This window comes from Maylandia zebra, linkage group LG17, assembly GCF_041146795.1.
Source record: "Maylandia zebra isolate NMK-2024a linkage group LG17, Mzebra_GT3a, whole genome shotgun sequence".
In the NCBI taxonomy this organism is placed as follows: Eukaryota; Metazoa; Chordata; class Actinopteri; order Cichliformes; family Cichlidae; genus Maylandia; species Maylandia zebra.
The window spans coordinates 38,094,176-38,121,492 of NC_135183.1; the positions used below are offsets into that span (position 1 = coordinate 38,094,176).

General features: G+C 42.8%; 1 protein-coding gene across 3 annotated transcripts in view; it reads right to left on the reverse strand.

Moving 5' to 3' along the window:
- Positions 1-27,317, reverse strand: part of pde4ba (phosphodiesterase 4B, cAMP-specific a) — a 211,951-nt gene that overhangs the window by 57,119 nt on the left and 127,515 nt on the right. For 2 of the 3 annotated variants that reach the window (XM_004553843.3, XM_004553844.4), the window contains one exon: positions 1,371-1,565. In XM_004553843.3, coding sequence (XP_004553900.1) covers positions 1,371-1,565 — 195 coding nt within the window. Of the gene's footprint in view, positions 1-1,370; positions 1,566-17,778; positions 18,485-27,317 lie in introns of those variants that run through there. The other variant, XM_004553845.5, reaches the window with a different exon arrangement.

The window sequence follows — 27,317 nt, forward strand, 5'->3', positions numbered from 1 at the left end:
TCTTGCAGTAATTTCATTGTGATCGTCACTACTTACGGTGAACACTCAGTGGCCACCTGTTCAACTGCTCATTAACATAAAATACCCAGCCAGCCTGTCTATCATGTTGGTGCCAGACTGGCTGGTCTGAATATTTCAGAAGCTGTTGATGTGCTGGGAATTTTCCCACACAAACATCTCTTGGGTTTACAGAGAATGTTCTGGAATAAATAGAAAAAATCCAGCGAGCGGCAGTTCTCTGGGCAAAAATGCCCCGTCGATGCCAGAGGTCAGAGGAGAATGGATAGACTGCGTCGAAGAGACAGGATGGTAACAGCAACTCAAATAACCAATCGCTGCAACCAAAATATGAGGAAGAGCATCTCTGAACGCTGAAGGAGATGAGAAGCAGAAGACCACAGCAGGTGCCGCTCCTGTCAGCTAAGAACAGGTTGAACAAACTCACCAAAATCTGATAACAGACGATGGGATGGTGCCTGATCTGATGAGTCTTGATTTCTGCTGCCACATTTAGGTGGCAGGGTGAGAATCTGTCCTTTCTCCTGCTGCTGATGAAAGGGTGTGGTGCATAGAGCATCATTTAAACACCACATCCTACTTGAGTATTGTTCCTGACCAAGTTCATCCCTTTACCATCCATCATAGGTCAGATCATCTCAAATTATCTGATTACTTGATCACGACACATAAATGGCCTTCACAGTCACCAGACTTCAATCCAACAGAGCGCCTCTGGGACATGCTGGAGCGGGAGAGTCGCATCATGGATGTGCAGCTGACAGATCTGCAGTAGGTGTGTGAAGCTATCATGTCCATATGGACCAAAATCTCAGAGGAATGTTTGCAGCACCTTGTTGAATCTGAGTAACAGAACCTGGTAATAGCAAAGTGTACCTAATTAAGTAACTATGGAGTGTATTCAGTCAGTCAGTTGATGTCCACTGAGCTACGTGCACAGTATGACAACATACTGCACGTATTAGTTAAATAATACTTTTAATGTACTAAGGTCAAGCATAGTGAAACATCTTCATTTACTGGAAGTGCAGATTACGAAAAACATTTCCTCACATGTAAAGTGATGATTGTGCTGAATTGACTCCTCCGATCTATGACATGCAAAGCAGTCAGCACAGTGAGAATAATTTTCGAGAAGAGAGCAGTAGTGTTTGTGGTGGAGGCCAGATATGCAAAACCTGGAATGCATGAACACAAACCAGGACTGACGGCGTCTAACAACCTGTGGCATTTTGCACCGTTAAAAAGCTGCAGAATCAAGTTCACTTGAGGTGAGAGCACCTCAACACCTGACCCTAAAAAACATACTTACTGAACTAATTTCAAACTAATTGCAATTTATTTCTACTCACAGTTCAGAGGCGATGGAGGAGTTTCGTGACATGGACTTGGGGGACAGTTCATAGTCGCTGTCTGAGCGATAGAGGAAGGACTCTCGGCGCTGGTTGTGACCTGGGAAGTTGGTGTGGAGGACCAGACCGGAGCCAGGGGAGGCCTGAGGGTCCAAGGGGCTGCAGCTAGAAGAGGGTCCATTCTCCACATCGAAGCTGAAAACATAAACGCACAGTTAAAAAGCGAATTCTTCGCTGTTTCACTGTTTCATTGCTGAGAATATGGGGGCTAGCTTTAAGGGTCAAAGCAACAAAAGACTCCACCAGCATCTTTTGCTTCTGGCTTTCCTCTAATTTCATCGCGTCTCTCTTTGATTTCCTTTTGTTTTCACTATCAGGCAGCCTGACCTTGACCTAATTTTAATGGTGGAGCGTGAAAAAAGGGCAAGATGAATTCTTCCACATGTCAACATCCTATGAACAGATCGCGCTCCCACACACACGTATATTCATATCTTGTGGGGACATCTAATTGACATAATGCTTTCCCTAGCTCGTCACCCTAAACCTAACCATGAAAAATGAATTCCTAACCTAATTGTAACCCCTGTTCCCACCGTTCAAACTTGTGGGGATTTTGGTCCCCATAAGGGCCGTTGGTCCCCACAAAGATATGAATACACGCTTACACACACACACAAAATAAATCATGAATAAACCGGACAAGAAAGGGCAGAGTGACACACACCGGGGCGCACTGTGTTCCTTCACTGATGACAGTTAGTGAGAATGATGCTGCTAAATTCATGGAAAGAAGAACGTGGAGGAATGGAGGAAGGGGAGGTTGACCTCCTTACGACACCCACTGAGAAGGAGGACCTTGAGACTCTAGAGACTGTAGGTTTTTTTTGGGTTTTTTGGCTGTGGTTTATCCTCCCAGACATTTTTCCAAAGAAACAATCTGCATGTGACATTTACTTTCTTGTATTTTTCTCTGTACTTTACGCTTGTCAGCTTCTTTTCTTTTCCGTCTTTATAGTAAACACACACCTGCAGGAAGTGTGCCGACTGTTGCGCTACAAACAAACAAGCCATAAAGAATAATATTAACTAAAATTAGTTTATTGGATTTCCTATATTGTGATTTTTCCCCTGTATCTCTTCTCCAAAGCGGCCACTCTTCTTTTTATCATAAGAAAAGCTCAAAGTGGTAAGTGACTAAGTGAACAAAAGGCACCGAAACAGGCTTTATACTCCTGTGACTATCTGTAAAGCATTTGGGAATGAATGAGGAGGCGTTCTGGGTTTTTCTCCCCCCTTTCTTTCCTTCTCTTCCTATCCCCAGGGAAAGTCAGATGCAAAAAGGCAAATAATGGCCATCTGGGTCCAGACCCAAAATGAGAACACATGTCACGTGAGCAAAAAGCTCTGCGATGAAAATAAAAAGCAGCGGCAATTTGGTGCAGCGTGAGGAAGTTTATATGGTTGCAGTTTTTCAAGCTCATATAAGAGTATTAAGAAAAACAGGAAGTAAATGAGACAATAAAAACCTCAACGAGCACGAGCTCCGTTTAACTGCATCACAATCACGGGCAAACACAAACAAGCCGCAGCATACACTTTCTGCTTCTCGGCTCCTCCCATCGATGGACCGTCGACTTCATGTCATGGGCGGTTCAAGGAGTCACAGACATGCAGAGACGCAGCTGCTGTGAGGGTGCAATAGCATCCTTACTGCCAGCCAGCAGGCCAAAATGTAGAATTACATATCAATGTAAGCTGTGTTTATGTTAAAGTTATTGAAAAAAGAAAAACTCATTTTAAAATGACTGTAAGATTAAAATAATGACAATTTCATGATAATTAGAAGGATGTGACTGATTAAAAGCACATATGTGGGGAAATTAAACAGCTTTAACACATCTGCTCAATTCAAGGCATTCAAAGCTACGACAGAGTGTAAAACAAGCTGCTACGGAGATACAGGAGCAATAATAGTTTACATAAAATCCCATAATTCCACTGGTACTGGGAAGATAGTGGCATAATGTGAGAGGTGAAAGGGAAATGGTACAAAAATACACAAGTAACACCAAAAAGTACGTAACTCTGTGGTGTGAGCTGTTTTCTTATTTATGGCGACATGCACCTGCATCCACACCCATTTGGTGTGGATGTTCGGGATTTATCTCATAATATTTAATAAGCTCATTTGTTGTAGGCAACAACATCTAAATCTGTCTGTTAACACATGCTGTCAGGTAAATGTAACGAAAGCAAAAGTTGGAGTGGAGGCACAAAACCTCTAGAGTGGAAAACGTGGACTCAATTTGAGAACACTTAAACCTCACGTTGAGTCATATCCCATCAGAGGGATGTTATGCTAATGTGAGTCATGGAAGAAGGTGTTGTGGTGGTACCGTTACACAACAGGAAAACACAAACAGTCAACACACAGTCATGACAGCCTTTGTCTTTTGTTAGCAATACCACACGATTGGATGTCCTAAAAGCAATTTAAAGTGTATAGACAGCATAGTATGCTTAGACCTGTGGAAAAGTCATACCAGGAAAGTCTAAGGAGCTTGGAAGGAAAAGTGTCTTTGTCATCCGAGAAGCTTCTTCAGGTCTAGGATGAGAGGTGAAACGTCTTCAAGTAACTTAATGTGGGATTCATCGGGAAACTAGCGGATGATACCGTGGAGACAAAGACTATCACAACGTTTCCCAACCAGAAGCCGTGGGTGGATAAAACCATCCGCGACGCTCTGAGATCCCGCACCGCTGCCTACAACACGGGACTCATGACGGGGGACATGGACCCGTACAAAGCCGCGTCATATAACGTGCGGAGGGCGGTGAAAGAGGCGAAGCAGCGCTACGGGAGGAAACTAGAGTCACAACTCCAACAGAGTGACTCTAGGAGCCTGTGGCGGGGACTAAGGACAATAACGGACTATAAAGCACCAACAACCGGTATGACGAACGCGGCCGTGACTCTGGCAGACGAGCTGAACACTTTCTATGCTCGCTTCGAGGCTGCAGCTAAGGTCTCCAACAATGCTAGTGTTAGCGGCGCTAACGGCTGCAGACAGGAAGATACTGCCAGCACCGGAAACGTGCTCGTCATCTCCGAGCATGAAGTAAGGAGAGCCTTCAAGAGAGTGAACACCAGGAAAGCAGCAGGACCAGACGGCATCCCAGGTCGTATCCTCAGAGACTGCGCATACCAGCTAGCTCCTGTGTTCACTGAGATATTCAACATCTCTCTATCTCAGTCGGTGATCCCCACATGCTTCAAAGAGTCCATCATTGTTCCTGTCCCGAAGAAACCCCACCCTGCTTCTCTCAATGACTATCGCCCTGTAGCCCTCACCTCAGTAGTGATGAAGTGCTTTGAACGCCTGGTCAGAGACTTCATCATTTCTTCACTACCAGACACACTGGACCCACTACAGTTCGCTTACCGTCCAAATCGTTCCACAGACGATGCCATCTCTCATCTCCTCCACACATCACTCACTCACTTGGACACTAGAAGGGGGAATTATGTTAAAATGCTCTTCATAGACTACAGCTCTGCATTTAACACCATAATTCCCTCCACACTCACCACCAAGCTGGAGCATCTGGGACTCAGCTCATCTATGTGTCAGTGGATCTCCAACTTCCTAACTGGCAGACCACAGGCAGTAAGGATGGGCGGACATGTCTCAGCCTCCACCACTCTCAGCACTGGAGCCCCCCAGGGGTGTGTTCTGAGCCCCCTGCTGTACTCTTTGTACACATATGACTGTGTGGCCACTACCAGCTCCACCACCATCATCAAGTTTGCTGACAACACCGTCGTGGTGGGCCTGATCTCTGATAACAACGAGACGGCCTACCTGAAGGAGATTAGGAATCTGGAGAACTGGTGCCAGAGGAACAACCTCCTTCTAAACATCAGTAAGACAAAGGAGCTGATAGTGGACTTCAGCACTAAGCAGGAGAGGAACTACCAGACCCCCGTCATCAACGAGTGCCCAGTGGAGAGAGTGGACAGCTTCAAATACCTCGGAGTTCACATCACGCAGGACCTGTCATGGTCCTGTCACATCAACACCGTGGTGAAAAAGGCCCGACAGCGTCTCTACCACCTCAGACGCTTGAGAGACTTCCAACTGCCCTCCAAGGTGCTCAGGAACTTTTACTCCTGCACCATAGAGAGCATCCTGATGGGAAACATCTTAACCTGGTTCGGGAACAGCACCATGCAGGACAGACGAGCTCTACAGAGGGTTGTGCGGTCAGCTGAGCGCACCATCCGCTCCGTGCTCCCTGACCTGCACTCAATCTACAGCAGGCGGTGCTGGACCAAGGCCAGGAAGATGGTGAAGGACCTCAGCCATCCCAACAACAGACTGTTCTCTCTGTTGAGGTCAGGAAAGCGATTCCGCTCCCTGAAGACCAACACAGAGAGACTGAGGAGGAGCTTCTTCCCGCAGGCGATACGGTCTCTCAATCACACCACCACACAGTACTGACCCACACATACAGTTCTTACACACACACTGGACATTCTGGACTTTGTTTTCACTTCATTACTTAAATCACGCTGCTGTTATTGTGTATATGCTGCTGTTATTGTGTATATATTTATTTATATTTCTTCATACATTCTTATATAGTTCTATATTGTGTATTTTGTTGTACAGTTATTTTATTTTCAACTTTAATTTATATATTTTATCTTATTCTCCCAGTTAAATTTACCCTTCATTCTAATTTGTGTTGTACAGTTATTTCATTTTTAACCTTAATTTATATTTTATTCCTTCCTAGTTAAATTTACCCTTTTTAATTTTTCATATTTATTTCCTATCTTATTCATAGCCTTTTCCTTTTTTGTTTTCTTTAGGTCACGAGCAGTTGTCCAAGCATTTCACTACATATCGTACTGTGTATGACTGTGTACGTGACAAATAAAATTTGAATTAGAATTTTGATAAAGAAGTGCAGACGCTTTTCTTTCCAAGCTCCTTAGACTACGATGAGCTGGATGACTGAGAACCTTCACAGACCTATAAGAGGGAAAATAGTCAGTTAAGAAAAATCACCAGAATGTGATTTAAATTTACAAAAACCACGTCCTGCAGCTCTTTTCTTTCTATTTAACCCCCCAAACTGGCCAAAGTGCAGTGGTGCTTCCAATGTCTATGGCCACTTTCCAGGATGAAAGCTCTTTCCAACACTGTGGATTGCAGTACATCCCGAACTGAAAGCCTTTCTCTGTCAAACACCTGTGATTGGCTCAAGCTGAATCCCCAAAAACTTTATTTCTAAAGCCTGAAGGTGCAGGAGTGTAGATCTCTCCCGGGTTATTTGATTAAAAATGTGCTGAAAGGTTATTGTGGATTTTGTCCAGTGACGCCAACATGTTGCCCAGCTTCAAAGGAGTAGCAAGAGGTCCATGCAGGGTGGCACATACCTCTTCAGTGAAGTATGTTTAAATACTCTATATGTAAATGGAGTCAATAACATATCGACAAAAACACTTTAAAACTATTGTATCATTATCTCTTCTAAGAAAACAAAGATAAGATTTTCAGCAACCAATCTGTCAGTTAATTCGGACTACAAAGCAATTCAAACCTGAACTGACCTTCATATGCCAACATTCAGCCTTATTTTCTCATAAAAACTGCATATTATCAAAAACTAATGACTCTCTTGTGGCTATCTGAGTGTTTATAGCTTTCTTGTCCCTAGGTAGCACTTATTTCAACCCACACGACCATATAGGGAATGCCAAATATATTTAACTTGGAAAAACTTAAGAGTGAACTTATAAGTTCCTCCAAGTTAAATATATTCCAAGTTAAAGTTACTACATGGAGGTAACCTTTCGAAGCTCCGGCTAATAGCTTAACGTGTATCTCTTTACACTCTTTGTGCAACTCCACTTGCAGAATGGAAATGCTGAAAGCCTGTTTCCTTAGTGTTATCTACACAGGGAGGATAAAACAAAGAAAGCAGCCACTGAATACACAAGATAAGTAGTGGAGTGAAGTTATCCTTGGTGAATGTGAAGTATATGTCAAGTGAGGTGATAGTGGAAGGAAAAGGTTTTCCACCTTTGCTATTATGTTTATGGAGTTATGTAGGTAATGTTAGCTTAGTGAGAACTTGTTATTTATTTCTTCAGTCTAGAAAGTCAACTACTTCAAGCTATCAAGTGGTCAAGCTAGCAGGCTAACTAGCTAGCAGGCTAACTAGCATGTTTAAAAATAAAGTGAAAGTTTGTTCTCTTTGTGCAAAGGTCATGTTTAATCTGTTTTTTCATGTGGTGGCTGCCAACAGCTTGACACGAAATTAACTGCTGCACATGTAGCAGCAGTACACAGTAGGATATAGCGCAACTTCAATTTCAGCTAATGCTAAGGATAGCCCCACTACCTGTACATAGCACATAGCTGTTTTGCTGCTGTGTAGCAGTTTGAAATCTCATATATCAAACATTTTAAACCTAGATGATATATTAAATGACCTATTATTACAAACTAATCAGAATTATAGTTAATGGCAGATCCAAATCCCAACTCTCCTTTTGCTCCCCGTATTTCTCAAACTGAACTTCAGTGATCTTTCATCTAGAGCAGTGGTTCTTAACCTGGGTTCAATCGAACCCTTAGGGGTTCGGTGAGTCGGTCTCAGGGGTTCGGCAGAGCCTCCACCGTGACATGCATGGCTCATTTTGTGCACCAGTTAAAAACATATCTATGTCTTCAATTGGAAAAAATCATATTTTATTTTTCACTAAAGAGGGGTTCAGTGAAAGCACATATGAAACTGGTGGGGCTCGGTACCTCCAACAAGGTTAAGAACCACTGATCTAGAGGAAGTAGACCCATGCCAACAAAATGCCCTTGCCCAGCACAACAGAGCCACCAATCAACTCAATGTTGTGGTGAATGGTTCAAGATTTTCCACTATTTTCTGGGGGTCTGTCTGTAACTTCTCTGTGATTGTTGTCTCAAGTAATTAGTGAAGAAAAATAACCCCATTTTTCTTATGGCTGTGTTTTCCACCGGTCTTGTTAACAGGACAAAGAAGGGATATCCAATCATTTATCCTCAAAAACAATACAAAGGGAGACCTTGGGAACAAAGACGATTTCCTACTGAATGGGGCATCCTGGTGATTTAGTGGATTAGTGAACTGGTCTGGGAATCCACTCTCATATCATTCACCCATGTTTGTCTTTGAAGTTTATGTATAGAGAAAGGTCGACATTAGCACGTTTCAGTCCTTACTCTATCAACCACAGGCAGGCCTGTGGGTTAGGCATGATGAGAGCAAGGACAGCCACAGTCCTGTCATTTTAATAATGATCTTTCAAGGTAAAGAGGCAAAGTAGCATGTCTTTGAATCTGACAATGTGTGAACAGAAACTAAATGAATCAAAGTGTCGCCAGGTTCCATGACGCACAACTGTGGGTTAGGGTATGATAGGGTTAGATATGTTATCTGTAAACTTTCAGGGAACTGTGGTGGTGGCACAGACTAATAGCAGTTCCCTAGAAATAGGTTTTCCCAGTAATTGTGATGTTTAAGATACTGGGTAAGTCATTCAAGTTTCAGGGTGTATTTCTTTTATACCACAATCAGGAAATGGCCCTTCTGACCCCCAAGTAATTTACTATAAAGACGACATTCCTTTCCCATAATGTAGCTGCATCTGTCTGGGTGATGAGCAGAGTGATGGACTAAGCTGACATAATAACAGAAGCAGAGAAATTTCCTCAATGTTTATTTAATCGTGGCTTCATTTTGTTGGATCGTCCTTGGCCTCTGATGCTAATCTTCCTGCAGCCAGACACAAAAAAATGTCCAAATAAAACATGGTCGCAATAATGACTGCAATTTTCCAATCAAACAGAGTGAAGACAAACATCGAAATAACTTCAAATTCAAAAGCAGATTATCTTGGAGCTGATCCTAACACATCGCAACTCAGTCAAATAATATGCATAACTCTCAATATGAATAATATCTCAAATGAGCCATTTCATTTAGTCAAAAAAGAAATAAAAAAACATTACCACTGGATTCAGGACTATCCTGGGAAATCAAACCATTAATTTATTTGAACAAAATATAAATAAAGTCTCACTAGAGCAGCAAACAAAGTCCACTTTATGTAAACCCCATCAATGATTACCAGGGACATGCAGTAAAAAGCTTGTTGCGTTTGGCCCAAATTTAGCATGAGAAGCTAAACCCCTCCAACGCTTTAAGTGGAACGTGTTTATTTGAAATTCTGTTGTCACAACAAGTCCCTGTGGTAAACAGAAGCAAAACAAAGTGGAGATAGTGAGGACGAATGGAATATTTGTGACAAAAATTGTAAGTCTTTTTCCAAGGAAATGACTCCACTTCCCAGCTGTGAAACAATGGTGTTGTTTCAGGTTGACAGTAGAGACACTCACTATTTGATTGACTCGCATTTACTGGTAGAGCTGGACTGCTCAGTATCCTGTCTGGTGAGGTAAGGCACATGGGGACTGACAGAAACCAATCCACAGCCAAAGATCTAAAACAGTCCAGCTTTCAATTAGAGCTCACGTCAATTCACGTATTAATGGAACATGACAAGCGCCCGGTTCATCTAGAGCAGGGGTGTCCAACTCCAGGCCTCGAGGGCCGGTGTGCTGCAGGTTTTAGATGTGTCCTTGATACATCACAGCAGATTTAAACGGCTAAATGACCTCCTCAACATGTCCTGAAGTTCTCCAGAGGCCCAGTAATGAGCTAATCATTTGATTCAGGTGTGCTGACCCAGGGTGAGATCTAAACCTGCAGGACACCGGCCCTCGAGGCCTGGAGTTGGCCAAGCCTGATCTAGAGAGATGCACACCTACAGACAGTTTAGGCTCATCAGTTAACAACATGGATGTCTCTGGACTGGAAGAGGAAGCTTAAGCACCGGGCTGACACACACAGGCACAACTTCTTTGCTGTGAACAGACAGCTGTACTTCGTAGCTCTCCCCAAACCAAGTATTGCTAATTCGGCAAAGTTTTTCAGGTGTGTACCTCTGATATGAGTCAAAGTTTCAAGTGTAATACTCTATTTGTACCAACGATTTAATAATCAAAACTAGTAATGAAACTGCTGAATAGCCAGATAGAAACTTTCTACCAGGTGAGAAGCACGTAATGAGACGTTTCACTTGTTGAGTTGTTGTAGCACACTCACTATCACAGCAGCTTCTCATTTACACTTTCAGCAACACTGTTGGTCACAGTTAGACTTTTGCATGTTCCAACATGCCCGTGGTGGTGGGCAGGTGAAGCGCAGCATTTTTTTCATGAGCACCCTGCTGCTGCTGCTGTAAAGGTGAACAAGGTTGAACTAAAACATTAATGCTGCAGAATGGAACAAAGAGCTGAAACAGACTATAAAGTTTTGGATTATAATGCCTCATCGATCTCACCTTATTTTCACATTGTTGTTTAGCACTTACTTGTTACTTGGGTGTCAATCTCAAGACAGAACAGAGAGATTATTTATAATAAAACCACAAAGAAACCACAGTTAGTCTCAGGAGAAAAGATTCCGAACAAGGCCCAGTTTGCATCGACTTTTGGATTTACAGTTAATGTTTGGATCAAAACTAAAAGTTCATGCATAATAATTAAAGTAGTATTGAAACAAGGATCACAGACTTCAGTCTAATTTCTTTTTCACTTTCATCTGTACATGAAATTTTCTGTTATAAATAGAAAAGCAGCAAATAACAGAGAGCCAGAGTGTGTGACAGAAAGAAAAAAAGCATTCTTATACGTTAATGTGATCACTTCCTTCCTGTGTGTTATGGTAAGGGGAAACCGGTGACCATGTGTTTGTTGGGCTGTGAAAACAGTCATGCTATGGCAACACCTCTTGTTTCTCACACCGTTGGCAATGGCTCAAATAATTTTTCTTCAAGTCACACTGAAAAAGGCTTTTATTATGTTATTAAATTACCAGCACTACTAATGTTAACAGTCGTCAGCTCCAAAAAAGGAGAAAAAAAAATCTCTCCACTCCTTGCAAACGTTTGTGACTACAGGAGGGGAGAGAAGCGTGGGCCAGGCAACATATCCTAAAAAATCCTTTCTGTCTAACCAGCTGGCTCAGGGTAATATGCCAGAGTTTTGCAATACCCCAGAAGAACTGATGGGCTGATTGAATGATCCCATCAGAGCAAGCAAAAATAGCAGCTAAGTTTCATGTTCCAGCGATCTCAGACAAATTTCCTTACACGAGCAGATAAACCTAAAAATAGGTTAATTACCCGAGCTAGCCAGGACATGCTAAAGCAGACAGTTCCCAACCCATAAGCTTATACACAATTCCTCAGGCACAAAGTGTTCGCCTTTAACAATCTGGAGATCATGAAAACAAACTATGCAAGGTCATTATCTCATGACCACCAAAGAGCGAACTCGACACTCAGCTAAAGTTTGTTGATATGTCTGTGAAGGATCTCAGTCATCCAGGTCATGGTAGTCTAAGGAGTTTGGAAAGAAAACCATCTGGACTTCTTTAGGTTTCTTGAAGACGTTTCATCTGCTTCTTCAGTTCTAAGAGCAACTGGTGGAGAGTCCCAGATTTTAAGCCCTATGGGGGTGTCCCCAAGAGGTCATGGACCCCCTATCACCTCAGTAAATCACATGATAAGGTAGGGCTAGGTTTCACAATGGAGTCACCTGAAACCTTGGCTGATTGTGAAGTACACCTGTTTTCACATCTTGGCTCGTGTGATTAGGTAGAGGATCAACAGGGGGTCCATGACCCTCTTGGGGGGACACTCCCACAGGGCTTAAATCTGGAACTCTCCACCAATTGCTCTTTGAACTGAAGAAGCTTCTCGGATGAAACGTCTTCAAGAAACCTAAATTAGTCCAGATGCTTTTCTTTCCGAGCACCTTAGACTTTTATTGATATGCCACCTTCACCTACGATATACATGTATACACATCTCATTTTCAGTAAAAGAAGCAGTCAGATGATACTCTGTCAGTATTTGGCAAAACATTCAAAGAGCAATTTAAAATGCAAAACACTGCAATTGTCCTTCTATTTGTTTGACTTATATTAGCTCCAAACTGTCTTCAACAGTGTCACAATAGCACAGACCTACTCTACCCCACTATGTGAATTATAAGAATTATAGTTTTTTTGTTTAAATCATCTGTTTATTTAAGGAGGACACTAAACTGGACTACATTTGTCTAGCCACAGATTGATAAGGCTTATACACGTCTATATTTTTTATGTAGTTGGACTGGTATCGCAGCAGAACCCCTCCCTGAGCCTGGTTCTGTCGAAGGTTTCTTCCTGTTAAAAGGGAGTTTTTCCTTCCCACTGTCGCCAAAGTGCTTGCTCATAGGGGGTCATATGACTGTTGGGTTTTTCTCTGTATGTATTATTGTAGGATCTACCTCACAATATAAAGTGCCTTGAGGTGAATGTTGTTGTGATTTGGCGCTGTATAAATAAAACTGAATTCATGTTTTCTTCATTATCAGCAATGTTTGCTGGCATTGCAAACTTCTTGGAGGGAACACGGGAGTCACAGTGCTTGAAATTCCCATGTGGTGTCCTGTAGCCCTCATGCACAGTTACATTTTAGGAGCTAGAAATAGAGCTTTTTAATATCACTTCTGTGTAAAACTATGCTGGCACCAGCCCACATTGCATTTTTTCCCACTGACCCAAAACAAGCATTAGCAAAAGTATTTATATTAATTAACTTAGGTCAAATTTCGTCAAAGCCCTCCTTATTACATCAACAATCTAGTCTCCCTGCAAAGCACCCAAACAAAAAACAAGCACATCCAGAATTATAGCTATGAAACCACTTTATGGAAGAAAAATAAATCTATATAAAACCACGATGAGAATTAAAAAGTATCACGTGGCTTTTTTTCCAAAAACTGTAAAAAAAAAAAGTAGAAAAGCAACAATGAAACTAGATACTAGAATCCAACTAGAAACAGGATTTATTATTAGAAACGAGGTCAGTAACATAATCGTGATTTGCACCAAGTCATTATACATGCTCATTTAGGCACGGACTCGTGGAGCAGACGCTCTCGTTCCAAGTCATTTTGCAGCCTATATATGCTGGCCTTCGTGTCAGTGAGAAAGGCCAAAGGTGTGATGATGGCGGTGATGATAAAGAATCAGGAGCTAAAGGTGGTGTAATTGAATTGTGATGTTATTTAGAGCAGAGAACCACTGAAGAAATGGCACGTCTGAACTAAAAGAGAAATATATTTGTACTAAAAATCTAGACAAAGAGAAATAATAGTAAATGATCTGGTATTAATATAGTGTTTTTCTGCTCCTACCGGGCAGTCGAAACACTTCACGCTACAGCCACGTTGTGCTGAAAGTTTTGTGTAAATGCATTTGTTATTTTTCTTTTGCATTTTTTGTTAATATCTTGGCTTCAATTGATGACTTATTCTGCTTGTTTTTCACGATTCCTTTCGTTTTGTTATGACTTGCAGATGCTTTCTGTCATATAACAAAGACTCCTTGTTGTTGATCAGTGTTTAGACCTCAGCTGGTATTTAAATTTGTCATTACAATTTTTCTCAAATTGCACTGAGGATGGCTTGAGGCTGAATCCATTTGTTATAAACCACATTTAGTTTAACACACATCAATGCTGTATTCTATGCACTTTAAGTGCTTTTTACCCATCACACACAGACTCACATGCTGATGGATGCATCAAGGGATTAATCGCTTAACTATGTTCCCCAAGGATGCTGGAGGGATTTCAAACCACCAACCTTCTGATATGTCCGTAGTTTTATTTTTCTTGCACCAAAGGACAAGTGGTTTATAGTAAAGTGCAACCAGTCCAGAAACGACTATCCTCTACTGCAGGCTTGGCCAACTCCAGGCCTCGAGGGCCGGTGTCCTGCAGGTTTTAGATCTCACCCTGGGTCAACACACCTGAATCAAATGATCAGTTCATTACCAGGCCTCTGGAGAACTTCAAGACATGTTGAGGAGGTCATTTAGCCGTTTTAATCAGCTGTGTTGGATCAAGACACATCTAAAACCTGTAGGACACGGGCTCTCGAGGCCCGGAGTTGGCCACCCCTGCTCTACTGCTAACAACAACGTTGACTGTATGCAAAGGCAACAAGATAACACAAAGCAGGTGAACCGAGAACGATAACAAGGCTGACTGTGTGCCGATACCAGCCGAGCAGACAAAGCCTGATCTTTAGCAGGTGACAAAAACAGCGCTGAGCAGTCAGACTTGCAGCATTTTATGTAAATAGACCTCGGCTGTGTCATTATTAGGACAGGGATTTATGCCAGCGTGTGGGCGGATCGTGGATTAAAATGAATTTTGTTAACTGGTGCGACGATAGATTTCAGCCCATGTAGATTAACGTGAAAGTAATTTAACAAGAAGTGTTTCAAATTATTCAAATGACTTTGAATAGGAACAGGAAACCGAGGCTACAGTTTGGACGGACTCACCAAAACTGTACAACGGAACATTGGACAGCGTTGCCCTGTGTGATGAGTCTGGATTTCTGGCAACTTCTGGATGCTGTAGGTTCACATTTGGCGTACATAACGTGAAAGCGTGGCTCCATCCTGCCTTGTATCAAAGTTTCAGGCTGGTGGCCGTCACATACACTTTGGGCCTATGAGTACCAACTGTGTATTAATTGTCTTTCTCCACAGTGTACCCATTTTCTAATGACTACTTCTAGCTGTTGTAATGCACCATGTCACCTTAAAATGGTTTGTTGAACATGACAGTGAGTTTGCTGCGCTGCCTCACCCGTCATCAGATCTCAATCCCATAGAGGACCTTTGGGATGTGCAGCTGACAAATCTCTAGAAACCACTTGATATATAGTCTTGAATCCATGTCAGCAAGAATTAAGACAAAAGACGATCCAACCCTGTACTAGTTGTAACAAATTAAGTAGCCAGTTAGAGTAAATTTCTTTAACTACAGATCAGAATAATGGCACGTACCAAAGCAAACACCTCAACACCATTGTCTTAATCTGCTCAGCCATCAGCCCTTATTGTCATCAGCCCTTTGATTACTTCAACTGACATTAGTCACCATCATCATCATCATACAAACTTTATTGCAGCAGCGGCTAAATTTTAGCTTTTACAAGTCACTCAGAAATCAAAGTTCTTGACCACGGCAGACTTGGGAGTCGTGAAGTGCACTGCAAATAAAACTCTGGGAAACCACAAACTCTACAACACAGAGCTGCACTCCACCCATGGACAAGCAGCACAAAACACTGTAATTCAAAATCCTTTGCTGCAGAGAAAAATGGGTCAGCAAAATAAAAAAGGAATCTGGCTTCAAATGCCTACAGCTGTTTAACACGCAGCAAATAGAAGATGAGGGTAAATGGTTCAATCACACATCTTTGTCTCTTGTCACGGTCACACAAATGAGGCTTTGTCATTGAGAACTTAAATGTGGTTTCAAAAGTCAGATCTTATTGTAACTGCATAAACAGCATGTTCCACAACAGTCAAAGCTTGAAACTGAAACTCCCATGGTCTGATGTATTTTCAGCCTGTATCGGTATAGGCTTAAAATAATAAAAAAAATTTTAAAAAAGGGATCCAGCACCCAAGAAAACATTCTGTTATAGATACAAGGAGCTTTGCTCTTTGTTATTATGCCATAGAAATCCAGGTCACCGGCCAAATATTTGGTTAAGCCCATCTTCTGCTCCAGCTGGTTATGCTACACACAGTCCCTGGGACATACAGTATATAGGTTAACTCATCCCCACCCACCACCACAGGGCAGCTGCATGCCTGTAACTATGTAATCCAACGATCTACTAACAAAAGCACATACACTCACAACACACAGAGCAATGTGAGGAAGCAGTCATAAGGCAATTACTCCCCAGTGCTCACATGTCTACCTGTCTAATGATTCAGTACAGTGCACCATTTGTGTACTTCTCCTTTCTTCACTGTAGTCCAGTACTTTCCACAGGAAACCCTCAGTCACAGAGGTGGAACCCACCCAACCAACGAGAGGTTGATGCCCAACGTCTCCAGACATCCACAATTACACACTACATTTCCCATTTCCCCTTCTATTTTTGCTTAAATGTCTACAGAAATAAACAGATTGTGATTCTTTAATGCATACAAGAGAAAATTACTTCTCGCGTGTAATTCGGGATATTTTATTTAATTCATTAAGGCCATCTAGGCCTAATTTGGTTGTATTTAGTTGTTTCTCTTTTATCTGCACGCTCTCTAAACACTGAAAAAGTCCCACCCGGCAGCCTGATCAGTCTCCTGCTAAGCCAAAATACCGTCAGCCCTCTTGGGGCGAGACCCAGCCTAGTTTTTACACTGGTGTAGTTTCTCCCTGAAACAGCCTACATGACTGATGAATACTTAACATGCTTTAAGGTTTTGCTGTTCATCAAAGCAAATTCCTAACATAGTAATAACATCGTAATAAATGATTACATTTATAGAGCAAATACTAATGCAGCCATCCTTCATTACACCCAATTTAAGCTTATAGACATGTTCTATAAAACAAATATAATACTTGTAGGGCAAGTACTATATTCAAATATTTGTTACATTTTGAATCAAATGAAAACTTTGTAACAAATATGCTGCAAGAAAGTAAATTGATACAAAATCACCTTCCTTTAACACTTTCTGTTCTAAAGTAGCAGATATTTACCACTTGCCATGAATGACTGGTGATATAGATAGGTCTGTTGATGAGGGCTGGAACTAAACGCTGATACGGGCAGACAAAGTCAAATTTACCACCGTTGCTCTAGGCTGCGAGGATCACAGACCCTTCAATGTCACAATATTTTTTTATTTATTTTTCATTCTTTGGTTACGTCCCCGGGCTCAGCTGCTTATTATTATGCCTGATAGTCAAAACTGGACTATATTTACACCGTGGCTTAAAAAAAGCCCAGAAAGAAGTCTGGATAATAAACAAATTCATTGCAGCACTTCCAGACTGATTTGCATGGCAAAATACTCGACTATCTTTAAACACAGCACGCAGCTGTGTTTAAAGATTTCTTTTTTTTTCTCCACCCAAACATGTGACAGTGCATTCGCTTTCGAAGCTAAGTATTCATGTAATGATAAGAAACACACGAGTGCTCACATGGGAGGGGCTAATGAATGAGAAAATGCAAGCGAGCCTGCTCGTGCTGCAAAGTGATAAACACACAGCAAAGGGAGGCACTCAGAGATTAGAAGGAGTGAACACCCAAGAGGAGACTTTGTTACAGTAAATCGGAAAGTTAGTTTGACAGTTGGACAGAGTGAAAACACAGCATGACAACATGAATTGCGTGTGGCCGTATGTGTACCGTCTAACCTGTGAGTGTGGCCGTGGTTTGTAGCGTGGAGCTTCCTGATGACTTCCTCACTGAAGTCAAAATGAACCCTTCCTCTGGCACAGGGTGAACGCCGGTACATTTCCCCGACACACATGAACTCATGCACACGCTATCTGACTCATACTATCACATATGTAACTACAAGCACAACCTGCTGTTAGAGCCTCAAAAACTCAGCACGCACAAACACAAAGCGCACAAATGTCTCATACACTGTAGCATTATTAAAACCTAAGCAGCATGCACACACACCTCAGACACTCAGCATTCAACAACAAATCTCACACACACCTTGTCACAAAAGCATGCGACTACAAAAGACTGACAACTGACATTCCTCACACATTCACCACATTTCAACACACAACCAGCCAACCTGTATATCCATATATGACAGTACATCGAAACGACTGTTTCCTATAAAGCTTCTGTTAAAACAAAAGTTACTCAGCACATTATCCATCAGCCACTCTCTCCGAGGTACAAGACAAGCAGCAAGCACGTCTCCAGTCACCCTCTCGCCACACTTGATCTCATGTCACAACAGTATAAGCAGCAGCCTGCACGTCACATCACTGAACTCTTTCAGCCCCTGATCACTGTCTGACTCTGTCACTGCCCCCTCTCTGCCGGACTCTTCTCCTCGTCACAGACTATACTTCCTCCCCATGCTGTGTGTGTGTGTGTGTGCGAATCTGAGCGGCTGTGTGTTTAACATGTGTGTGTATGGAGCTCTGTTCCCTTCGGTGCAGCCCAGCAGAGTAAGGAGGAACATCAAAGTTGCGGACTGGAATAACTGGAGTGGAGTAATTATTCACAACCTTTGCCAGCTTTTTGTATCTACAGAAAACATCCAGAAGCACGAGGACTCACACACTCAGCTACTCAAAAATAACTACATGCAAACAAACTGTGATTTATGTCATTTTTCTTGAAAAGCCTCTGAAATAACCCTCTGTACACAAAGGTTCGAGCTTTAGTTTCACTTATTTTAAAATATATGAAATAAGTTTGCATATTTGGGTAAAAGTTTTAGGCTTAAAGATTTTATTGGTTCAGCGTTCTTTCCTTTTTATGGTATCTTGTGAACCGGCTGCACATTTTTGAACGCACAGCGCAATAAAAGATTATTACACTTCCCTTTAACGATGTCTCTTCTGCATTTACGAGCAAAATATAAAGACTGGAGAACATCTTTGAGGACGAGTCAGTGATGGCGTCATAGAGTAAGGTATAGCTATGCTAAGATCTTGTGCGGCTACATTATAAAGACCTTTAAGCAACATATTTAAGCTCTTTTCTGCTTCGATTCACTATTTGAAACCTGGTCCACCTTAACTGTCAGCGCATCTCTGTGTGAGAAAGAGGGGGCATCTGGCATCATTGCAGGGGGCCACAGTGCCCGTTGACACTGTGCGCTATACTGATCGCTAAGCCCTCATTTCATGACAACTGATGACAGGCTTGCGATGGATAGCAGCACGTACAAAATGTGCAAAGTCATCAGAAAGAGCAGTGAGTACTGGTTTTGTGTGTGTGTGTGTTTTGTAGAAAGGGAATAAACGTGAAGACTTAGCTTCATTTTGGGGGTATCAGTCTTAGAGTTAAGCCACGAGCTTCATTTGAAACTGCAGAAAAAGCTCATTTGTTCATGTAGACTCTGTAACACAGGTTTACATTTCACATCAGAATCAGAATCAGAATCAGAAAGGGGTTTATTGCCAAATGTTGAGCAGGTTTACAACATTAGGAAATTGCTGCGGTGCTTCAGTGCAAACATAGTGTCATAAATAGCACTTAAATAGACATGAAAAAATAAAAGTAGGGATAAGAATTAAAAGTGCTACGTAGAAAGATATGTGCATGAGCTATACATGAGAATAAGAATTAAGAGTGCTACGTTGAAAGATATATACATGAGTGCAGGTGGTGATCAGTGCCAAACATGGAATGATGCAGTGACACAGCGTAGGGTCATGTGTTAGTGGTGGGAACAGTCATGTGGTTATTGTTCATGTGTCCAACAGCAGAGGGGAAGAAACTGTTCTTATGGCGAGAGGTTCTGGTGCGAATGGACCGGAGCCTCCTGCCTGAGGGGAGCAGGTCAAACAGACTGTGTCCAGGGTGAGAAGGGTCAGCTGAGATCCGAGCTGCACGCCGCAATGTCCTGGAGGTGTACAGGTCCTGCAAAGATGGGAGTCTGCAGCCAATCACCTTCTCAGCAGAGCGCACAACACGCTGCAGTCTCTGTTTGTCCCTGATAGTGGCTCCAGCGTACCACACGGTGATGGAGGAGGTGAGGATGGACTCGATGATTGCAGTGTAGAATTGCATCATCGTCCGTGTTGGCAGGTTGAATTTCTTCAGCTGCCTCAGGAAGTACATCCTCTGCTGGGCTTTCTTAATGACGGAGGTGATGGTGGGCTCCCACTTCAGGTCCTGGGTGATGGTGGTACCCAGGAAGCGGAATGAGTCCACAGAGGTGATGGGGGTGTCAGTCAGGATGATGGGGGGGAGTGGGGCTGTGTGCTTCCTGAAGTCCACAATAATCTCCACTGTCTTCTGGCCATTCAGCACCAGGTTGTTGTGGCTGCACCAGGACACCAGACGTTCAACCTCCCTCCTGTAGGCAGACTCGTCCCCGTCCGAGATGAGCCCAATAACGGTGGTGTCATCTGCAAACTTGATTAGCTTGACAGACTGGTGGGTGGAGGTGCAGCAGTTGGTGTACAGGGAGAAGAGCAGAGGAGAAAGAACACAGCCCTGAGGGGAGCCGGTGCTGATGGTCCGGGAGTCCGAGACATTCTTTCCCAGCCTCACATGCTGCTTCCTGTCCGTCAGGAAGTCAGTGATCCACCGGCAGATGGGATCAGGCACATTCATCTGGGAAAGCTTGCCTCGGAGATGGTCTGGAAGGATGGTATTGAAGGCAGAGCTGAAGTCCACAAACAGGATCCTGGCGTAGGTTCCTGGGGAGTCCAGATGCTGCAGGATGAAGTGTAGGGCCATGTTGATGGCGTCGTCTACAGACCTGTCTACAGACGATGATGCATCACATGTTTTGTGGCGTACATGTCTATAATCTGGTGTCTTGGCCTTTGTTAAGCCTAAGGAGCACTGGTGTATTTTACAAAGCCAGAATCTTCTTATCTGCGTCCAATCTTAACGCTTACAAAGAACTGCTATGATTTGCACTCCTCTCGATGGCTTCCCCACGACTTTTTTCTAAAATTGGTAAAACGGCTTTCTATTGGTCAGAGCGCATTAAAGCTGGATGTATTTGTCACCCCGGGAGAGTTAAAAGCTCTCATATAGGCTAAAACTGCATGGATATGTCCTGCTACCCAAAGGCTGACCTTCTCTTTTTTATTTCAACGTTCATTCAGGTTACATTTTCATGTTTCCCGTTTTTGTAACTTTATAATCATGCGACTTCTTGGCGAGTGAAAAAGAAACTTTTAATGTGAAGAGACTTCCTGGTTAAATAAAATTTAAATTACAAGAAAAAAACCAACAAATGCTACTTTTTAAATATATGTCTCTTGTTATGGTTTACGAAGTTTCACGAAAACCCCCAACACACCAACACACACACACACTATGAGTTTCGGTTCTTCTTATGAAACTCAGGAAAATCTCGCTGAATGACAGCTGGAGGAGTTTCTAATAAGCCTTGTCATGACGGGACACGTAAGCTCGCTTGTCATTTTGCTGAATATGATTCATGGCCATGACACATAATCGAGGCACTTAGAAAAACACACGAGGGGAGGAGCAGGATCGCAGAGACCAAAACTGAATTGGTGCTACGGTACGTTCCCACACTGCAGCTCGCACAAGCGTTTCTCAATAAACACAAAGACGGAAGAAGCGGGACATGTGCATAGCCAGCGGGCTGCATGTATCCTGCACAACAAAAGCAACAGCATTCCTCTGGAGGTAACTATGGGAGAAAAACACACAGAGTCAATGTTAGCTGCCGGACACGAAAACAAGCCGCTGTAAGTGGATCGTGTATGTTTTTTATTTTTTTATTCATATAAGAAAACTGAGATATAAGTGTCTTACATTGGTGCTCACTCAAAGACCTGAATATTGCTCGTTCAGAGAGAAACTCACCCTATTTAAGTGGTCTTACATAATTCAGTGACATCACACGGTCAAATCCTTCTAAAATTAGAGACTCCCCTGCCTTCAGCTTATGACGTCAGCTGGTTAACTCAACTATGACTGAACCTAAAATCGAATTAAAAAAAATTAAATAAATAAATCATTCATAAGTGCATGACTCACAAGTGCTTCTGAGCACCTCTGAGCAGGTTTGCTGCTTACTTCTACATCCAGGGCTTTGGTGGAAGACACTGAACATATAAACACCAGCAAGTCAGCATGTCTGAGTTTACACCTGGTTAGGAAGCTTCCTGTAGTGAAAACACAAGAGACCAGCTCAGTGTCTTGGCAAAAACAAAAACAGGGATTGTGTTCAGAAGCTACGGCTCTGCTTTGTTTCCTTTGTCAATCTAACCCCTAACCCTCTTTAAAATGAGCCAGAAAAAAAACATTAGGCCACAGTCTCATTATCATACCAAAGTCTTGGCAACACAACACACGCCACTAATTCTTTTTCCACAGGTCTAATTATAGCGCATCAGGAAGCAAGCAGTATTGTAAAACCTGTTGATAAACTGCATACCAGATGTTTTCTTACCTGTTCTGTGACTCTCATCACATTTTAAAATAGATGATTTCGTTTTCTAGAACTAACAACATGCAGGAACCTTCTGTGAACACAAGAGGGCGCCATTTAGCTTCACAGAAACAGGTTTCTGTGGCCACGTTTACATCCATGAGGTGGCAGTACGATATCTGCATTATGGCTCTAGATAAGCCATGCAACATATTTTTACATGGTTTGGCATGTGCTACCAGATGCCCTATGGAGAGCGTGTGAAGACGCTTCCATAAAATATTAATTCACACTGACTTAAAAACAGCGCTCATTGTGGTTCTGAGCAGGCTATACTGTGACTAACAGTCAACCTTCAGCCATAATTATGAATGAGGTGTGCTCTGAATGTCAAAGGGAGAAATCAATACGCGTGTGCAAATCCTTACAGAAATCTGTTAATGAAGGTGCAGAGATCGTGAACATTTGGACTTTGGAAAAGTTCCATAAAAAAACACATTTTCCCCATCAAATGCAGAGAGCCATAATTTAAAACTGAGCAGGCTCTTATTTGACAGCTTAAAAAAAGTAGCCTGTCAAATCGTCACCTTATGTTTTGAATCCATATCACTTTGGAGATGAGGAAACTTGTAAAAAAAAAAAAAAGTAGAAAAAAAAGAAAGAAAAAGTTTTAACAAAATGTCTTTTATCTCTGGGAACAACAAAGAAAAGCTGCAAATAGAATCACAGACGTATCTGACAGGCACAGCATCACCTTTGACATGAAAGCTATCGTGCTAATACAAACACTCCCAATCGTATTAAATCAGGATCAGAGAACAGACACGATCCCTGAAAGCACTTTAAAAATAAACTCTGAGAAAAGATGAAGAAACTCAGGACTTAATAGGACTGAGATGAAGACAAAGGCGGACGAAGAAAAGAGCAGGAGTCATTTCCAGGGTAAAAAAATTTGATCTGCAGGGCAATGAATAAAATGTTATCTCGCAAGGTTTCTGCACCGAGTCCGAGAAGAGACTTCTTGTGCGCTGACAATATTACGACCGTCTTCAATGAGTACGCTGTTTCAGTAAAAGTGGGGGAAAGTGCACTCTGATTTCTGTCATGTGAATTCCCTGTGATCTGACTCGTCGTAGCACGAGCGATCCACAGCATGTGGAGGTCTAGTTCTCTCCTCTGTCTGCAAACATGGGTAACAAGCTCGGGGAGAGTTGGTACATTTCTTGGACGGTGGTCATTAAGAAAAATTCACACTTGGTGTTTATTCCAAATTTGACTAATTTCACTGACGGATTAAAACAGAGTGTCACTTCTTTTCAAGCAGCATCGAGTATTAAAGTATTTATTCAAAACTCTAAAACAGTGAAAAAGCCCAGTAGGATACAGGTCATTTATCCCCTTATTTTATCTTACTTACGTAAAATACATAAAATTAACACTCTGTATTTAATCAGTATTATTCATGGCTCTCTTCCACGGCGTGCATTTGTCCTGCCTTCCTCTCTCGCCACCAACCGGTCGCAGCAGATGGCCCCGCCCCTCCCCGAGCCTGGTTCTTCGGGAGGTTTCTTCCTGTTAAAAGAGAGTTTTTCCTTCCCACTGTTGCCAAAGTGCTTGCTCACAGGGAGTCATCTGATTGTTGAGGTTTTCTCTGTACTATTGCAGGGCCTCGAGCTGCTGCTGCTGTGGTTTGGTGCTATATAAATAAAACACCTGTAAGAATTTCTTTTTCAGACCTGTGGACCTTGAAACTGTGATGAACTATCAGTACTGTAAATTGTTAATGAGGTTATAAGCTTAACACGCTGTAGGATCGCGCGTGCGCTGCTTTGAACAGTCGTCCTTTAATTGGTCGCTTCTTGAGTTAAAAGGTCAACATCTGCCAATCAAGTGCATTAAGTAATAAAACAGCACTGAGCAGCACAGATTAGTCTGTTTGATAACAACTGCGTCTGGTTAAGAGTCGCCGGGCAGCCCGCTTTTAAACACATGTGACCTTTCAAATGTACCTCACGTAGACGACACTTTAGCAGCGTAGTGGGACTTTAGTATTACTGCTCCTCACCTACGTCACAGGTAAGGCAGGTATTGATTTTTCACGGAAAGCTCGCCTTGATGTGCGAACAGAGGGGGGCGCAAACCCGCCCCACCACCACACGGCTCTGAGGTCACTCTGAATGCTTCATTCATCTACTGACACATCACTTATAGCTTCCAGCAGCATCCAAAAAGACCAGAGAAGCAAAGAGGCAGATACGGTCAGACAGGAGATAATGAATCCTTCCAGTCTACAAGCTGACACGTTCGATTGCCAGATAGAGGGAGAATTTAAAGCTCCGCCCTGGTGTCCGCCGCCTTACCACAACATAGCGTTCTGAACCCCCGTCCACTCCCCCACCTCGCTCTCTGTATAAATCGAATTCCCTGCTCTGAAAAGAGGCCACTGCAGTCATTCCCCCTGTGATTAACCTAATCCGTTGGCAGAGTGGTTGTCCTCTCAGTGACACCACCATTACGTATTTGACGTAGACTGCATTCACGCCGCGATAACCAGCGAGCGTACTCTGAAAACGTGTGAATTTGAAGCAGCACGGGGCACAAATGTCACTGAAAGGAGCTCAGAGACCTACAGCGTAGCAAAGCTTCACTATAAAGCACTGCGAGCTGTTTTTGAGCTTTCAGCTACACTCTCTGGCCACTTTATTAGGTATATCTGTTAAGCTGCTCGTTAACACGAATATCTGGTTTTCCATCAGACGGAAATTTCAAGCGGAGCGTGATCTGCTGGGATTTTCCCACGCAACCATTTCTTCAGAAAAGGAGAACCTATCCCAGTTTCAGGGAGAACAAACGTCACTGATGCCAGAGTTCAGAGGAGAACGGACAGACTGCTTTGAGCTGACGGGAAGGCAACAGTAGCTCAACCACTCACTACAAACAAGATATGCAGAAAGCATTTCTCAGCAGAAGACCACCCCGGGTGCCGCTCCTGTCAGCAAAGAACAGGAAACTGAGACTACAGTTCACATAGTCACCAAACTTGGACATTACAAGATTGGAAAACGTCGTCTGGTCTGATGAGTCTCGATCTCTGCCGTGACATTTGGATGGTCGGGTCAGAATTTGATGTAAACAGCAATGGTTCAGGCTGTTGCCGGTGATGTATTAGCGTGGGGGGTAGATATTTGGCACACCGTCTGCCATTTTTACCCAATGAGCATCATTTTGATCATACCTAAGGATTGTTCATCCCTTTGTGAACACAGTGCTCCCGTCTTCTAACGGCTGCTCCCAGCAGGATAACACTGCAGGTATGAAAGCTCAAATCATTTCAAACTGGTTTTCTGAACATGAGGGTGAGCTCACCACATTCACTGGTGTGTTCCCAATCACCAGACCTCCATCAGAGCACCCTTTGGCCATCTCCCTTTCGCTGATGAGGAACCTTTGTGGTCCAAAGTAATTACCCCCAAAAACATGTTAACTTTTATCAACACTATCAATCCCAAGTTACGCTTTTTCACTCTGTAAAGCAGGAGTGTCCAACTCCAGGCCTCGAGGGCCGGTGTCCTGCAGGTTTTAGATGTGTCCTTGATCCAACACAGCTGATTTAAATGCTAATTGACCTCCTCAACGTGTCCTGAAGTTCTCCAGAGGCCTGGTAATGAACTAATCATGTGATTCAGGTGTGCTGACCCAGGGTGAGATCTAAAACCTGCAGGACACCGGCCCTCGAGGCCTGGAGTTGGACACCCCTGCTGTAAAGTAACATTTAGTAACAAAGTAACATTGTAACTATTGTTTGTGAGGTGAACTGCTTCACCTGGTTTTTTCTCTTCTCCTCTGTACGCAGGTCGCTTGTGGAAACGTAACTTTGTTTACTACTTCTGCATGATTTCATTACTTTAATGAGAAATAGATCGTTTCTTCCTAGAAACTTGCTCAACGGTGGCGAGTGTGTTTTCATGTGATATTTCATGCTTTGTTGTGTCGATATCTGACGGTCGTGCTACCTCGGGGACGATGATATCAGGTCACGCATGTGACAGGCAGCCGTGCTTATCACAATAAAATACGATTCGCAGACACAAAGGAGTTCACCTCCCTCAGTGCTCACACTTAATTATTCAGAAAGCTGCAAAGGAAACCTTCACATACATCGCAGCTATTTCTCAAACACACGAAACGTATTAATTACAGTCTAATTGTAGTAGACTTTTTTCCTTGGAAGTCTCGTGTTTGAGAAGCTTCTCTGTGTGTGAGAATATTTAAAGCTAAGGACGTGGTGGTTTGTGTTTGGGATTAGAGAGCTTGAACTTCAGTAACAAACCCCACACATGTCACTTCTTCTATCGTTTGCTTTTTGCTTTTCATGCAGTCCATCTCCAGCTGTCTACGGGCGACCGAATCCGTAGGAGTGATGATCCACAAAGTGGTTCAAAACAATGATTCACTTCAGGTTCACGGATCAAGGAGAATAAATGAGGTAATGTTCGCTAAATCTCTCGAACAGGAGCTCTGCACACACTTCACCTGTACAGAACATGCGTAAGAGCTTCGCTTTAAACTTGCACATAAGCTACGTTGCCATCAGAATAGTAACATTTCAGTTATTTGGCGGTTTTGGGCTAACTAACCCTGCTGTAGGCGAAACCTCATTAAGTGTCGGGTTTGGGCTAGTTTACGGTATATTCAGAGCAGCAGATCGCTCTTTAAATGTGCCGTTTAGCTCCCTGTTAAGGACTGCAAAGACTCTACGGAGGATAAACACAGAGGATTTTTAAAAAAGCACGATTTTCATATCACGGCTCTCCCTCTGTGTTCACAGCA